Source organism: Gopherus flavomarginatus, chromosome 5 (genome assembly GCF_025201925.1).
Source record: "Gopherus flavomarginatus isolate rGopFla2 chromosome 5, rGopFla2.mat.asm, whole genome shotgun sequence".
NCBI classification, from domain to species: domain Eukaryota; kingdom Metazoa; phylum Chordata; order Testudines; family Testudinidae; genus Gopherus; species Gopherus flavomarginatus.
In genome coordinates this window covers 5,014,932-5,030,049 of record NC_066621.1, presented here as the reverse complement: position 1 = coordinate 5,030,049, position 15,118 = coordinate 5,014,932, and the positions used below count along the sequence as shown (strand labels likewise).

The window sequence follows — 15,118 nt, the reverse complement described above, 5'->3', positions numbered from 1 at the left end:
CTACTATACTCACCACATTCTTTTCTGATGCACTGCTGCCAAGCCAGTTATTCCCCATTCTCTATTGTGCATTTCATTTTTCCTTCCTAGGTGAACTATTTTGAGCTTGTTTCTTCAATTTCACCTTGTTGATTTCAGACCAATTCTCCAATTTGTCAACATCCTATAGAATTCTAATCCTGTCCACCAAAGTGTTTGTAATCCTTCGCTGTCTGTCTGAATCATTGGCCAAGCAGCACTTAGGAATCTCCCTTCCAAGTTCAGGCCCAATTTTGTAGGGACCCAACATCGTTCCATCGCTTTTTTGGGCTCTGAATTGACATTAATAAGGGATTTCCTTATTACTCCCCAGGACTGGTTGGGAGGCAACATCATGTTGTGGGAGTGAGGAGACCTGAACTCTTATTCTTCATTCTGCCACTGAACTGCTGGCAGATCTAGGACAATATTGTATTAATTCATATAGACAATATGGTCCCAAAGAGACAAAGGTGTTAACATGACACTGTTATGACCAACATTAAAGAGTATTAAATAAGGTTTGGGGGTTGGAATACAAAGACAGAAGCCTGCATGGAAAACAGCATGAAAAATTCTTTCTAGTCTTTTATTAAAGATAGAAAAAAAGCAGGAAAAAGAGTTATGGCATTTGAAATGTCAGGTATGACCTAAGAACTTTTATTTTGGCAATGTCCCTCGTTTCTTTTTCCTTTACCCAGTGAAATTCTTTAGACAAAAGGCCTCTGTTTGAAAGTCTTTCAGAGGGTAATAACGATGGTAATTGTCCTTTTGGGGAAAAGAGAAGCAGCTAGCTGAAATGGGCTGGAGCTGTTGTTGGTATTATTAAAATCCGATCCTGTTTCCTAGGAGACAAAACAAGACAAAGCCACTCAAGGCGGAAGAGAAAAGAACAGCAAAGATAGAACATGCGGCTTCTGTCTTGGGTTTACTCTTACTTGCCGCTTCACAGCTGGAGAAACACAGGCACGGCACAGGGTCTGATCAGCCAATTGGAGACCTGCTTGGCAAACCTGTCCAGCGTCGGTCTGTTCTGGACAATGCAAACTATGGCAGTTTTGGCCACCTAAGCCAGACTTACTAGAAGGCAGAGGGAGAAGAATAAGTGTTTTCTTTTGAGAAACCCCAAAAGGAAGTAATGGGCAAAATAGCCCAGCCCCTCATTGTTTTTCTGTCAGGCCTAAATTCTAACTTGGTTATTTTAGTTCGTTAATGTCCAGTTCCACACTTCTCTTGCTTACAGCCATCATTTTATCACGGTCCTTGAATTGCATTATAGGCCTTTATTATTTGGACTAGTTTCTTGGTCTTGTTTATATTTTGACCTTTTTCCCATCAACATTTATTGTTTTAGGATATTGTAACACTTTATAAATGTTCTCACCGTTTTTACAATTAAACTGCCAATTAGGGTAAATTTGTGGGCCCAGTTATTAAAACAGCAAGTTACTCCTTTGACTCAGGTTCTCTCCCACCCTTTCTGTATTTAGTATAAAAGCTCTTCAACATCAGAGTGATCTCTCTCTAATTTTGTGCAGCACTTGGTGCTAGGGAATGAAGATCTCAGTTGCGCTACCACAGTACAAAGTAAGTGTCGAGCCCCAAATAGCTTCTCCTCTTGTGCATTGTGGAACACACTGTCCAACGGTGACCATAAATGAGTAATTTACAGTGCAGGGGAAAGGGCTGCTCTCAGTGATAGTCCTTCGGTCTATGTGCTGTCAACCAAAGACTTTTTTCTTGGTGCAGGGTTTCCAGATGCAGAAGAGACCTGGGACTGGCCAGCAATTGAAAGCTCCTTGGGTTTCTTCCTCACACAAAGCTCTTTCCCTGGAGCAGGTAGGGAACCAGCTCTGCCCTTTGCATCAGTGGGAGCTGGAGAGCTCATTTCACGAATCGTCCATCAGCTGCAAACTCTCCCGTCACAGAGCATTACAGTAGGAATTGAAGCCCAAGCATGAGAAGTGCTACAGCTCCTGACCCTCACATCCCCCTAGAAACTCCATCTCTTCCCTTATGCCGATTCCCCCAGTCTCTCCCCCTCCCCCATTTTCCACAGAACATGGAGCCGTTGGGATCCCATGACAGTGTGAGTGTTCCCTGTGTGTGTTCCCTGGTAGAGGGGTATCAGTGCTGGTGAGCGGTCATGCTATTGACCCCAGAGTAGGGAGAGAATCACGGGGGCTGGTTCTCATGTTCATTGACTTGGGGGACTTTTATCAGGGCCTATAGGACACTGACCTTCTCTCCTTCCCCAGCACTGGGGCCCCTGGGAGTTTGGCCTCTTGCACGGAAGTGTCAAGGGTCAGCCCTGTTCTAAGGGGAGGGATGTGGAGTTTTCTCGAGCACATCACCCTGCTGGGAATATTAGTGGTTTCCCTTTGTGAGCAGCACAGGAAATACATCTGCATTCTCTTCCCCACCAAGCAGGGGCGAGTAACCTGAGCAGGGCTGAGGGGCAGACTCCTGAGGAAGGGCCTGGTAACCTGGAGCCACTCAGGTCTTTCCCAGGAACATCAGGGAAGAACCATTCCACGAAATCTGAGCGGGGAAGGCACCACAAGAAGCAGGGGAGTCCACAAAGGCAGAGAAAAAATCTGACCAGAAAGGAGCCAGCAACCTCAAGAGGCCATCAGAGGAGATCCAGGCCATATCTAAAGCATTCTGCAGAGGGAAAAGCTGAGCCCAGAAAGTGCCTATATACCTGTCGTGTGTGCAGAGAAGAATTCAAGGTGCAGAAAGACCTGATAGGTCACCATTGGATGGTTCATAGGAAACACTATCACTGTAGCGAGTGTGGGGAGAGCTTTAGGAGAAAGAAGGAGTTCAGAGCACATGGGAAGGCTCACAGAAAGAAGAGAGATCATCCCTGTTCTGATTGTGGGAAGATATTCCACAAATTATCATATCTCATTGCCCACCAGAGAATACATACGGGAGAGAGACCCTATCACTGTGCTGAGTGCGGAAAAAGATTCTTCCATATATCAGCACTTAACATGCACAAGAGAGTCCACTCAGGAGAGAGACCCTTTGCCTGCACTGAGTGTGGAAAGCGATTTATGAATTCATCAACATTTCGTAGTCATCAGGCAATCCACTCAGAGAAGAGACCCCATCGCTGTAACCAATGTGGGAAAGGCTTCAAAGTTGCATCAGGTCTTACTAGACACCTGAAAATCCACAGTGAAGAGAGACGCTTCTTGTGCCACGAGTGTGGGAAAAAATTTTGCCTACGAGAACATCTGATCAGACATCAGAGGATCCACACTGGGGAGCAGCCCCATTGCTGTGCTGAGTGTGGGAGAAAATTCAGTCTCCTTCAAAGTCTCAGGAGACACCAGGAAACCCATACTCCAGGGAGACTCTATCCCTGTGCTGAGTGTGGGAAAATATTCCGTCATCCAGAAAATCTCTCTAGACACCAGGGAGTCCACACTGGGAAACTCCATCGCTGCACTGACTGTGGAAAAGGCTTTGTCTATATACATCATTTCAAGAGCCACCAAAGAATCCACACTGGAGAGAAACCCTATTGCTGCACTGAGTGTGGGAGAAGTTTCACTCAATTGTCAGGCCTCACCAACCACCGGAGAATCCATTCAGGAGAGCGACCCTATCCCTGCACTCAATGTGGGAAGTGCTTTGCTCACTCATCATCTCTCACTGAACATCTGAAAACCCATTCAGGAGAGCGACCATATTCCTGTATTCAGTGTGGGAAGCACTTTGCTCGTTCATCATCTCTTACTCAGCATCAGAGAACCCACCCAGGAGAGCAACCATATTCCTGTGCTCAGTGTGGGAAGCGCTTTGCTCGCTCAGCATATCTTACTAAACACCAGAGCACCCACTCAGAATAGAGACTCCTGACCCTGGTGTTTGATGGAGGGAACCTCCTCATTCTCTTGCTTCACCCTGTTCCCAAAGCCTGTAAAAGAGGGGAACTTGCTCCCACTCTGAAATGTTCCCACCTCTTCACTAAGCAGACACGAGTTTAGGTGCTGGGTTTGTTAAAATAATTTGTGTGCTCCTTGAGGTGGGAGTATTTAACCCTAGAGGTACTGACACATTCCATTGTGGGCATTATGGGTTGCAGCTAAGAGAGAGATGTCTGGAGCCAAGACTGCACTTTGGAGGTCCTGGTTTCTCCCAAGCTGTTTGTTCACCGCAGCTCCCATCCTCTTTGGCTCCAGAAATTAAATTAATTATTTTATTTTTTCTGTTTGGAAAAGGGAATAATGGGTAAAGATTCTGACAGAGACTGAAAAGGAGCTTTCATCTCCTGAGTTAATGACAGGCTGTGACATCCCCTGTGTGCCCCTCATAGTGCTGAATCAATAGGAAGGTTGTTTTTGATTTGGCTTTGAGAGAAAATGATGAAGAAAGCTGTCCTGAGAGTTGGTTTCATGCATAATGCACCAGGGCCCTGTCTTCACACCTAATTGCCAGGCAAGCAATACCTGGAAGGTTGAAGCAAGGACTGGAAGGTTGGAGACTGGAGTTTCCGGATCAACAAACAGCATGCTGTTTGGTTATAGATTGCCTTCTTTATCATCTTGATTGTACATGCAAATACTTGACATCTGTGGATGCTCCTGCCATGATTGGCGTGACTACATCACTTACAAATCATTGTGCTATCAGAAGTCATACACCAGAAAAAAGACAAGGGCAGGGATGAGAGATGTCAGGTACTTCCTTGTTATATTGGCTTTTTTAGAATAATTCAAATTTGTGTTCCTGGATGAGTTAGTGGCACTTTACACCAGTGCTTAGGACAGTATATTTTACATCATGCAGGGATGTGGATGAGTGTTCTGGTAAGTGATAAGTTCTAGTGTAGACAAGCCCTAGGTGGCAGTAAACTGGATTATATTGATGGGAGAGCTTCCCTGCCAACATAGCTACCGCCTCTCCTAGCGGTGGAGATGTTATGCTGACAGACAAGCTCTCTCCCATTGGGTTAGAGCATCTTGTATGCTAGCTTGGTGTTTTGAACACTAGCAGGAGCCGTAGCACTTCTAGTGTTCATTAGCCCTAATACTTAGGGCTTGTCTACACTACCCGCTGGATCGGGTCACTCCCCAGCCCAGGGTGGCAGTTCACTGTTGTCCTTCCCATGGGGGTGGACAGGGGAGAGTGTGTGGAGGAAACACGGTAACACTAGAGTCAATTCTCCAGTCTCTTCTTTGTAGCTCTGATCTCCATTCTGATAAGCAGAAGTCACTCCTCCCGGCGACGGCGGCTGCGGGCCCTGAGCAGGCTCAGTAAGAACTTGGGATTGCTTCCGAAAAAAGGAAGAAAAAAAAAAGTTTCTCTGGCCGCTGGCAAAGAGCAAAATGTGCGTGGATGTGTCTCTGCAGAATCACAGTTCGGGGGTAGAGGACAACAGGGAGCATGTGCGAGATGGGCAACTATTGAGCATGTGCAGTAAACGGTGACAAACAAGTCAGTTAAGCAGTTGGTTGGTCGGAAGCCGCTCGTCCTTGTCACAATTTGTTTTCAAGGTCAGAGCTGTCAATCTGAATTCTAGGGTAGTGGTCAAGACAGAGCATGGGCACGTGAGGGAACTGTTTCTTGCATATATATACCTGCCCCTGGAAATTTCCACTACATGCATCTGACGAAGTGGGTATTCACCCATGAAAGCTCATGCTCCAAAACGTCTGTTAGTCTATAACGTGCCACAGGATTCTTTGCTGCTGTTTCTAAGAATAGGAAGTTATATAAAGAAAGAGGTAAAATGTAGCATAACCATAAAGGCCAGTTGCCAGCAATACTTTTAAAATCTGGAGGCTACGTCTGAAAAGGAGAGAGGCGTGCAGGAAGAGCCGGGAAGCCAGCAAGAGTAGCCAAAGAACTGTGGCAGAGAGAGAAAAGATAACTGGAGTAGGGCTGAGCAGACTGAGCAGGAATTGAACAGCAGCCACAGCAGTAGTTTGACTTTTAAAAGAAAACAACAACAGATTTATAGTGTAAGCTTAATATACTTTTAATTATGGTTTAGTGTATAGGATAGTATATAGGGTTAGTATGTGTACGCTTTAAGTGTGTGTGTGTTTTAATTATACTTGCACCTGCAGCTAATGGGGAGGGAGGCTAAAGGGGCACCAACCTAAGGGGGCCATGTGACCTCCCCACGTGATCCGTCTCTGCCTCACCCCTAGCGTGGGGGCCAGGATCTTCCCACATGACTCCTCCCAGCCCCATCCCTAGCCCAGGACCCCCACACTTTCCGCATCCTGCCCTTCTCCCCCCAACCCAACCCACCTTACCTGGGACTAGGGAGGTATCCCAAGTCTGACCCCTGAGCTCTGCACTGGGACTGGCTGTGCGGCCACAGAGCTGTGTGCTGTTGCCAGTCCCACCCCCAGAGCTCAGACCAGGGGCCAGGCACTGCAGCCACAGCATGTTCCAGCCGGCCCCAGGCTCTGAGAGTGGGCTGGCAGTGCAGCCACATGGCTGTGTGCTCTGGCCATCCCAGTCCCAGGCAGTGGATCGGGGGCAGCATGTGGCCCTCGGTGTGACTCCCCCCATGCAGCGCCAGTGTATAGATATATAAACTTTAAAGTAATTAAAATCTGTCGTCAGTGATTTGTTGCAAACTGGCTACTTGCAATGAATTGCTTTGCTTGGAATCATTTGAACTATATGCTATTGTAGTTTAAGTGCTTTTTAATTTGCAAGTGGGATTTGTGTCTCGGGGATTTTGTGCGTTCAGAGTTTTAGGATACAATTTATTAGGGATTATTTATATTAATTCATATTAGTTATATTAATCAGGTACTTTGCTTTGGAAAGAATACAGTACTGCTTGTGTCAATTACATTATCAGAGGTTATATCCGTGTCCTTTAGTGTTTGGTTAACAACCCCAGAAACTTTTACCTCACGAATAACAGACTAAGGAGGCAATAGGCAGGCTATAAAGAAGTGCCCCCAAAGCCATTTTTGGGGTAACAGTAACCCTGTATTGTGGTAGGGGAGGTAGGAGAATGGGTCATTCCAAAGTGGCAGTTATGGCAGTTGGACCTGGGGTTGGGAAATAAATGCCCTGTATGCGGAGGAGGGGTGGGGGGGAAATGGCTCCCACATAAAGTGCTTGGCTAATAAACGTGTATTCAAGGTCAGTGCCTGAAAACCTACTTTCTCCCCCCTTGAAATATTCCTCCTACAAAGGCAGAAAAAGAACTGATGGCTGGAAGTGGAAGAAAGAATAATTCAAACTGAAAATAAGAACAGATGTTCTACAGTGAGGGTGATCAACCATTGGGACAAAGTCCCAAGGGAAGTGATGGATTCTTCAGCTGCCGATGTCTTCAAAACCTCTCGGGACACCTTTATGGAAGATGCTTTAGCCAAACAGAAGTTGTTGGGCTCCATATTGGGGTAATACATTGCAATATCATGGCCTGTGTTATGCAGATGACATAGGTGATTGAGTAGTCACTTCTGGCCTTAATATCTATGAATTTCTGAAGCCATTTCTTGACATTTCTGCACCTTTACCAACGTTCCCTCTCCGTGTGGATGTTTGGTGCAGTAGTTGGTTGTGTCAAGATTACAAACCAGGAGAGCTTTTTATGGAGAGGCAGACACAGCACGAAATTATGCAGGAATTCTCTGCAGTAATCGGTGAAGAAAATTCCCTTCTGCACAAAACTGCGTCTTATAAAAACCCTTGGAATGAGTAAATACAGGTGTCACTAGTGTTCAGCACCAACAACAAAAGCACAAATTGGTTAGTTAAAATATGTGTGGTATAATAACTAGCAGCTTTTTTGCTTATTTTACAATTTCAGAGTGGAAGTGAACAAGTGTAACGTATCAATTGAGTAAATGTCATCTTACTAATGGTGAGCCGCACATCTTATTCATTACCCTGGAAGTTAAGTCCAATCACAGAAAAATTCTAAACTGTGACCTTCACCTCTTTCCACCAGCGATTTCTGTGCACGATGGCAAGTAAGTTGAGAGAAAACAAAATGCATCTGGGGTGTTATATTAAAGTACTGTACTGCATTTTTTCAGATGCTTGCATTGACTGTTCAGAAAAAGAAAAATCCCTAGGGCAAATAAATCCTTCGCCTGCCCTTTCTTTAACTCCTTTCCATGTAACTTGGATATAAGATTAATATTAACAATAGTGTTCCAAATATTGATTAGTTCAGTAGTGAACATCAAAGTGATTTGAATAAACCTTAGCATTTATTAAAGCAAAGATGCTGTCATTACAGGCACAAAACTGTTAGGATAACATAAAACACTGGGATCCGTTTTGTATGTTTCCAAAAACTTGATCAAACTGAGAGTTGGCATTTCTGTGATGGAATTCTGGAATTTAAAAGGAAAGGAAGTGGAGATATTCCAGCATAGATGAAGAGTTCTCCAAGAAACTTGAAAAGTAAAGTGTACCAAGAGCTACTGGACTACTGCTCAACTCTCCCAGCAACATTAAAGGCTGGTTTAACTAGTTGAAGTGTGTGTGGGAATAGGGTTGTATTATCCCTTTAAGTTGTTTGTGAGCCCTCTGATGGTACTTACTGTGATGTGTGTATTAGAAGCCATCTGAAATCAGTCTGACCATAGTGTGCACTAAACTCTGTCTTGTATGTTTGTATATAAATAATAAACATATTTTGGGGGGCCAATTGTATCTGATAGTTTCTTCATATAATTTTTGTTGTGCACCATGCAAAAGATGTGACACTAATGATTACAGTTGAGATATTTATACAACTATGAAATAAGTTCTGATAAATGTAGCCATTTCTCCTGTTCTTCATTTGTCTGAGGAGGAAGCAGAGGTAGTCCTATAGACTGCTTAAATTGTAACTGTTGTCTATGTAAACTATGTAAAAACATTACATCTGGATCTGGCACAGTTTGGTTGACCATTGCTTTTGGTTGATTTTTTCCCCCCATGTATGTGGCTACTGTCAAATCAGATACAGACTAGTAACTCGGGTATGATATTTAGTAGAGTGTAGCCCAGAGATGGAATTTCACCTCTGGGAATGATCTTCTCTCACCTTAATGACACTTAGAATATCCGGAAAAGTATTTTATCACGTACAGCCACTCACATCCCAGTTCCAGATCTGAATAAATCTTAAATAATGTATTAATTGAATCTCAACCCATATTTATTCTGGTGAAATGTTTGAAGAGGCGTCTCTCACTCTGATGAATTACTAAGAAATGTTCTTTGAAGCGGGGGCTGGAACTCGGGGCTGGGGGTGCAGGAGCGGCAGCCCCCCTGGCCGGAAGTGGTCTCCACCCCAGCCAGGGTGCCCAGCCCCGCACTGGAACATTGCTCCAATAGCCGCCTTCGCAGAAGGGACGGGACCGGGAGCCACCAAGACCCAGGGACCCGACTTCACCTCGTCTCCCCTAGCGGCTCCCTCTGCACCTCGCTCCCCCCGACGAGCTGATTAAGGGTTAAACCCCCCCGAGCTCCGAGTCCTCCCCAGCCTAGACACGCCCAGTCATTGCTGCGGGGGGCGGGCTCGGGCAGGGACCTTCTCGTGCGCGCCGCGGAGCCCTGGGGGCCGAGCCCGGCCCGAGCGGCGCGTGCGGAGCGAGCCCCCCCTGCAGGCTGCAGCCCCAGCGCCCGGCGCGGTGAGCGGGGCCCGGGGGGCGCAGCCGGAGGCGGCCGCGGAGGGAGGGAAACAGCCGCAGAGGCTGGAAATCGCTGCCTGGGGAGGGAGCTGCTGGGGGCGGAGCCGAACCGCGCCTGGGACCGGAGAGACCCCCCCGGGGGTCGGTTTGTGCAGCGGAGCCCGGCAGGGTCCGCGCCCCAGCCCGCGAGAGCCCGATCGACCCCCCTGCTCGCTGCTGGGGGCGGGCGGGACCTTCCCGGGGCGGCGCTGCGGGGACTGCCGGGTTCTGCCCCCTTCCCGCCGAGCAGGCACCGGCCGGGGCTGGGGGCAGGTCCTGTCGGGCAGCTCCTCTGGCCTGTGCTGCTGGGGCTGGGACCAGCCTGCTCGGGAGACCGGGTTAGGTGCCAGGCTGGGGCCGCTGCACACACTGGCAATGGGAGGCGCTGGGGGAGGCTGAACTGAGTCCCTGGGTGTCGCGGGGGAGGGAGGTTCCTTCTGTCACTGCCCCATCGGCCAGGGTGTTGGGGATTCACCCGGAGCCCCCTGGAGCGAAAAGCCCGGGCTGCTGCTGCTGGAGCTACAGCTCTCTGGCTGGGGCTCCCAGGGGGCTGTCTAGGGGACAACTAAAACCTGCAGCCGGGCTGTACCAGCTGATTCGGGTTCATGGGGCCCAGAGGCTCATGGGCTATTTAACTGCGGTGCATTTTGTACTCTGGCTGGAGCCTGGCTCTAGGTCTCTGCTTTGCATAGCTCAGGCACTTCTCTCTGTTACCAGCAGAAGTTGGTCCAGCAAGAGATAATCTCTCCACTATCTCCTCTCTCTAATATTCTGGGGCCGGCAAGGCTACAACAATGTAACCCTAATTCCTGCCCAATACAGAGGGCAAGCCCAGGAAGGGAGCAGCTGGAGACTGAACTCACCCTGTGTTCACCCCACAGTGCAGCTCCAGCAGCTCGTGTATTTAGTACGGCTGAGTCCAGTTCCCCACTCTCATCCCGTAGCAGTGGCTCCAGCAAGGTCTTGAGTAGCTGGGCCTAGTGCCCTGTTCTGGGTATTGCATCATGGCATGTGAGGTTGCAGTGCTACTCAGGTTTGGTCTGCCCAGCCCTCTGGCATGGTGACAGAGGGTCGGGTGTGCAGGCTAAACGTAAGTGCGACTGTGATCTGGAGCTCCAGGTTGCTGTGACATTCACTGAAGTTTGACCGGCCTGCCCCTTCATGACAGAGGGTCAGGAGGACTAACCCTCAGCAGTGGTGCAACCCTTTGCACCAGGATACAACACCACAGCAGGGGGCCAGGTCCAGCTGCCAGAGCCACCACAGTGGGGTGAGTCAGACATGGGAAAAAAAAGTCACAGGAAAACACTGTCTATTACTTATTTCACATGGTGACAGACCTGAATCCATAGTAATGGTATGAACTTTCAAGCCTTCCTGGGCCCTCCCAGTTGCATGGGCCACTGTACATCCGCATCACCTGCAACAGCTATTCCTCTTATGAGTGTGTAAACTTTGCCATGCTGAATTCGGTTGTTTGTCCTTTCAGATGTCGGTGACGTTTGAAGATGTGGCCATGTATTTCTCCCCAGCGGAGTGGGCACTGCTGAGCAAGGAGCAAAGGCAACTTTACAGACACGTCATGTTGGAAAATTACCAGACTCTGGTCTCATTAGGTGAGGAACTGTTTCCCTGACATCATGGCCTCAGTGCACTGGGTGCTGCACAGATACAGACGCTCCCCGAATTACGCAATTGTTCTATCCCGAAACGCCTCACGTATCTCGAATTTTGCATAAGTCGGAAATGTATCCCCGACCATTATGCAGAAAAAACCCCAAACACCCCCCCCCTCCTATTTCTAGCTTATGGAACTTTTCTGTAAGTGCGGATTTGCGTAAGTCGGGTCTTGCGTAACATGGGGAGCATCTGTATGCAGTAAATGAGATAGAGTATCAGTATGAGAGGTTGGGTGGAGAGGTGTCTATGGGGTTTGAAGGAGGGGTGCATGGGTATGGATGGATAGAGGCATGTTTAATTGTGCAGAGCAGCCAGTTCATGAGGGGACCAGGTGGGTGAGGTAATATCTTTTATTGGTCCAACTTCTGTTGGTGAGAGAGACAAGCTTTTGAGTCACACAGAGCTCTTCTTCAGGTCTGGGAAAGAAAGCTGCTCTCTCTCACCAACGGAAGTTGGTCCAGTAAAAGATATTACCTCACTCACCTGGTCTCTCTCATATTCTGGGACTGATACGGCTACAACTACACTGCACGTCTTCAAGGGGACACACTTCCACCCATGGTCACTAGCGCGCCATAGCTTAATGCAAGAGAATTCTGGTTCTTGTAGTTTCCCAGACAGAGCAGGCGAGCAGAAAAGGGTCGTGTGTTCTGCAGGCTACAGGATGAAAGTGCAGCCAACGCAACAGTTAAGGTGAAAGATAGTGTAGGATTGTCTATGCTGGAATAAATGACCCCGGCATGGTTATGGGTGGACTGGGTCAGTTGACTCAGGACGTGGGACTCAGGCTGCGGGGTTAAAAATTGCAGTGCAGATGATCAGGCTTAGGGACCCTCCCTCCAAAAAGCCACTCATCAGTTTTACAGTCCCACAGCCCAAGTCGCTCAAGCCCAAGTCATCTGACCCAGGCCAGCTGCAGGTGTTTAATTCCTATTTAAATATATCAACAGGAGGGAGGGGGATGCTGGGCCATAGTAGAGTAACTCTCCTAGGTCAAGGAGAAATCTGTCCCTCCCAATCCCCTCAGACACCGCAGTCCTCTCCATCTCCCCTTTCCACAGGTGCCAGGTTGTTTGCAATTCAATATCCTGCCACTGCCAGGTGCTGGGAGTGCTGACTGTAAGCTGCAGTTCATGTTTTGATGGAAAAGTATTTCAAATACATAGATTGGTTCATAGCCTAATTGGCACAAACATTGCATATGGAGCTGTGCAAAGTGCAGCAGATCTGTTGCTAGAAGTTCTTAGAGGTTATGCTTTTCTCTAAGCAGGAATCCAGACCCCCAAGCCAGTGGTGATCTCCAGCATAGAGCGAGGGGAAGAGCTGTGTGTCCAGGGTCCCACAGAAGATGGAGACATCCTGAGAGGCACCCACTCAGGTGAGGAAAAAGTTAAAGTGATGTGCAGGCAAGGAATGAGTAGCTTCAAGGCAGCTGGAATCCTGATACATTTTGGCCAAAGTGACAGTACATCCCAGAATGTTAGTCTTTTAGTCTAATGTTGTTAGGTTTTTGTGCAGCAGTATCACATTGTCGGCTCTCATTCAATTCATGATCCACTATAACCACCACATTCTTTTCTGCTGCACTGCTGCCAAGCCAGTTATTCCCCATTTTCTAGTTGTGCATCTGATATTTTCTTCCTGAGCAAACTACTTTTCTAGTTGTGTTTCTTGAATTTCATCTTGTTGATTTCGGACCAGTTCTCCACATTGTAAAGATCATTTTGAATTCTAATCCTGTCCACCAAAGTGTTTGTAACCCCTCCCTGGCTGTCTGAATTACTGAGCGAGCAGCACTTGGGAATCTCCCTTCCCACATCAGGCCCAGTTGTGTAGGGACACAACATTGTTCCATCGCTTTTGTGGGCTCTCAGTTGACATTAGTAAGGGATTTTCTTATTACTCCGCAGGACTGGTTGGGAGGCAGCATCATGTTGTGAGAGTGAGGAGACCTGGACTCTATTCCTCACTCTGCCACTGAGCTGCTGGCAGATCTTGGACAATGTTTTTACATTAATTCATATAGACTACATGGGCCCAAAGAGACAATGGCATTAACATGACACTGTCATGGGCAGTATTAAAGAGTGTTAAATAAGGTTTGGAATTCAGAGACTGTAGCCTGCTTAGTACCATGCAAAGACTGTGACAAATTCTTTCTAACCTTTTATTAAATATATAGAAAAAGAAGGAAAAGAGTTAAGGCATCTGAAATGTCAACATTAAGTGTGACTTTTATTTTAACAACATCCCTTGTTTCCTTGCCCTTTCGCTGGAGAGAGTCTTTAGACAAAAGGCCTCTGTTTGAAAGTCTTTTAGATGGTATTAAAGATGGTAATAACTGTCCTTTTGGGGAAAAGAGAAGCAGTTAGTTGAAATGGGCTGGAGCTGTTGTTGATGTTAAAATCTGATCCTGTTTTTTAGAAGACAAAACAAGACAAGCCCACACAAGAAGGAAGAGAAAAGAACAGCAAAGATAGAACATGCAGCTTCTGTCTCTGGCTGACTCTTACCTGCAGTCTTTCAGCTGGAGAAACACAGGCCTGGCATGTGGTCTGATCAGACCTATCTAGCAAACGTGTACCAGCATTGGGCTGTTCTGGGCAGTGCTTTTGGCTGCTGCTTTGATCACAGGCTTACAGAACGGATGCAAACTATGGCAGTTTTGGCCACCTAAGCCAGACTAGTATTTAATATAAAGCAGAGGGAGAAGAATAGGAAAGAGAAGAAATAAGCTGGGGTAGGAAAACAACTCTCGGTGCTTGTGGGGGGAGACACAACCTCTCACACTCCAGGTGATTCTGGGGAGTTAGCTAGAACTGGAAATGATGGTAATATCCGCTGGCTCCCTCTCTCTGGTCGAGTCTTGTTAGGAGATCTCTTAGGATAAGGATGAAGAAGAGCTGGGATCCCAAAAGAGGTTCAGGGTGGCAACATGATGGTATCGCTTGCTGCAGCAGTTGTTGGCACGCAGCTGCTGTTGCTGATTTTTAAGTCAGCAAGGGTTGCATTCAGTCCCGCTCCTTTACTTCCCCCGAAAGTGTTTTCTTTTGAAAACCCCCAAAAGGAAGTAATGGGCAAAATAGCCCAGCCCCTCATTGGGTTTTCCTCCAGTTAGGCCTAAGTTATAACTTATTCATTTTGGTTCGTTAATGTCCAGTTCCACATTTCTCTTGTTTACAGCCATCATTTTATCACTGTCCTTGAATTGCATTATAGGCCTTTTATATTTGGACTAATTCCATCGTCTTGTTTCTATTTTGCACCTTTTCCCATTGACATTTATTGTTGTAGGATATTGTAACACTTATAAACTTCCTCCCAGGTTTTATAATTATACTGCTAATTAGGGTAATTTTGTGGGCCGAATTATTACAACAGCAAGTTACTCCTTTGACTCAGGTTCTCTCCCACCCTTTGTGTATTTAGTGTATAAGTTCAACATCAGGATGATCTCTGTGGTTTTGTGCAGTGCCTGGTGCTGTGCAACCATAAACTCAGTTGTGCTACCACAATAGAAATTGAAAATCAAGCCCCCATTTTATGCATCATTTATGATGTTGCGGAAAGGGCTTCTCTCAGTGATAGTCATTCGGTTTATGTGCTGTCAACCAAAGAGCTTTGGTCTTGGTGCAGATTTTCCAGATGCTGAAGAGACTTGGGACTGGGCAGCAATTGAAAGCTCCTTGGGTTTCTTCCTCACACAAAGCTCTTCCCCTGGAGCAGGTAGGGAACCAGCTCTGCCCTTTGCATCAGTA

At 47.1% G+C, this 15,118-nt stretch overlaps 1 protein-coding gene across 31 annotated transcripts in view; it reads left to right on the top strand.

Moving 5' to 3' along the window:
- The window catches only part of LOC127052770 (zinc finger protein 883-like), a 69,452-nt gene that overhangs the window by 50,863 nt on the left and 3,471 nt on the right, over window positions 1-15,118 (top strand). For 10 of the 31 annotated variants that reach the window (XM_050956773.1, XM_050956776.1, XM_050956779.1 and 7 more), the window contains 4 exons: window positions 1,768-1,857; window positions 11,170-11,296; window positions 12,631-12,738; window positions 14,997-15,086. In XM_050956773.1, the coding sequence (XP_050812730.1) occupies window positions 1,777-1,857; window positions 11,170-11,296; window positions 12,631-12,738; window positions 14,997-15,086 (406 nt within the window). In that variant the 5' untranslated portion in view covers window positions 1,768-1,776. The other 21 variants (XM_050956769.1, XM_050956768.1, XM_050956766.1 and 18 more) reach the window with 14 other exon arrangements.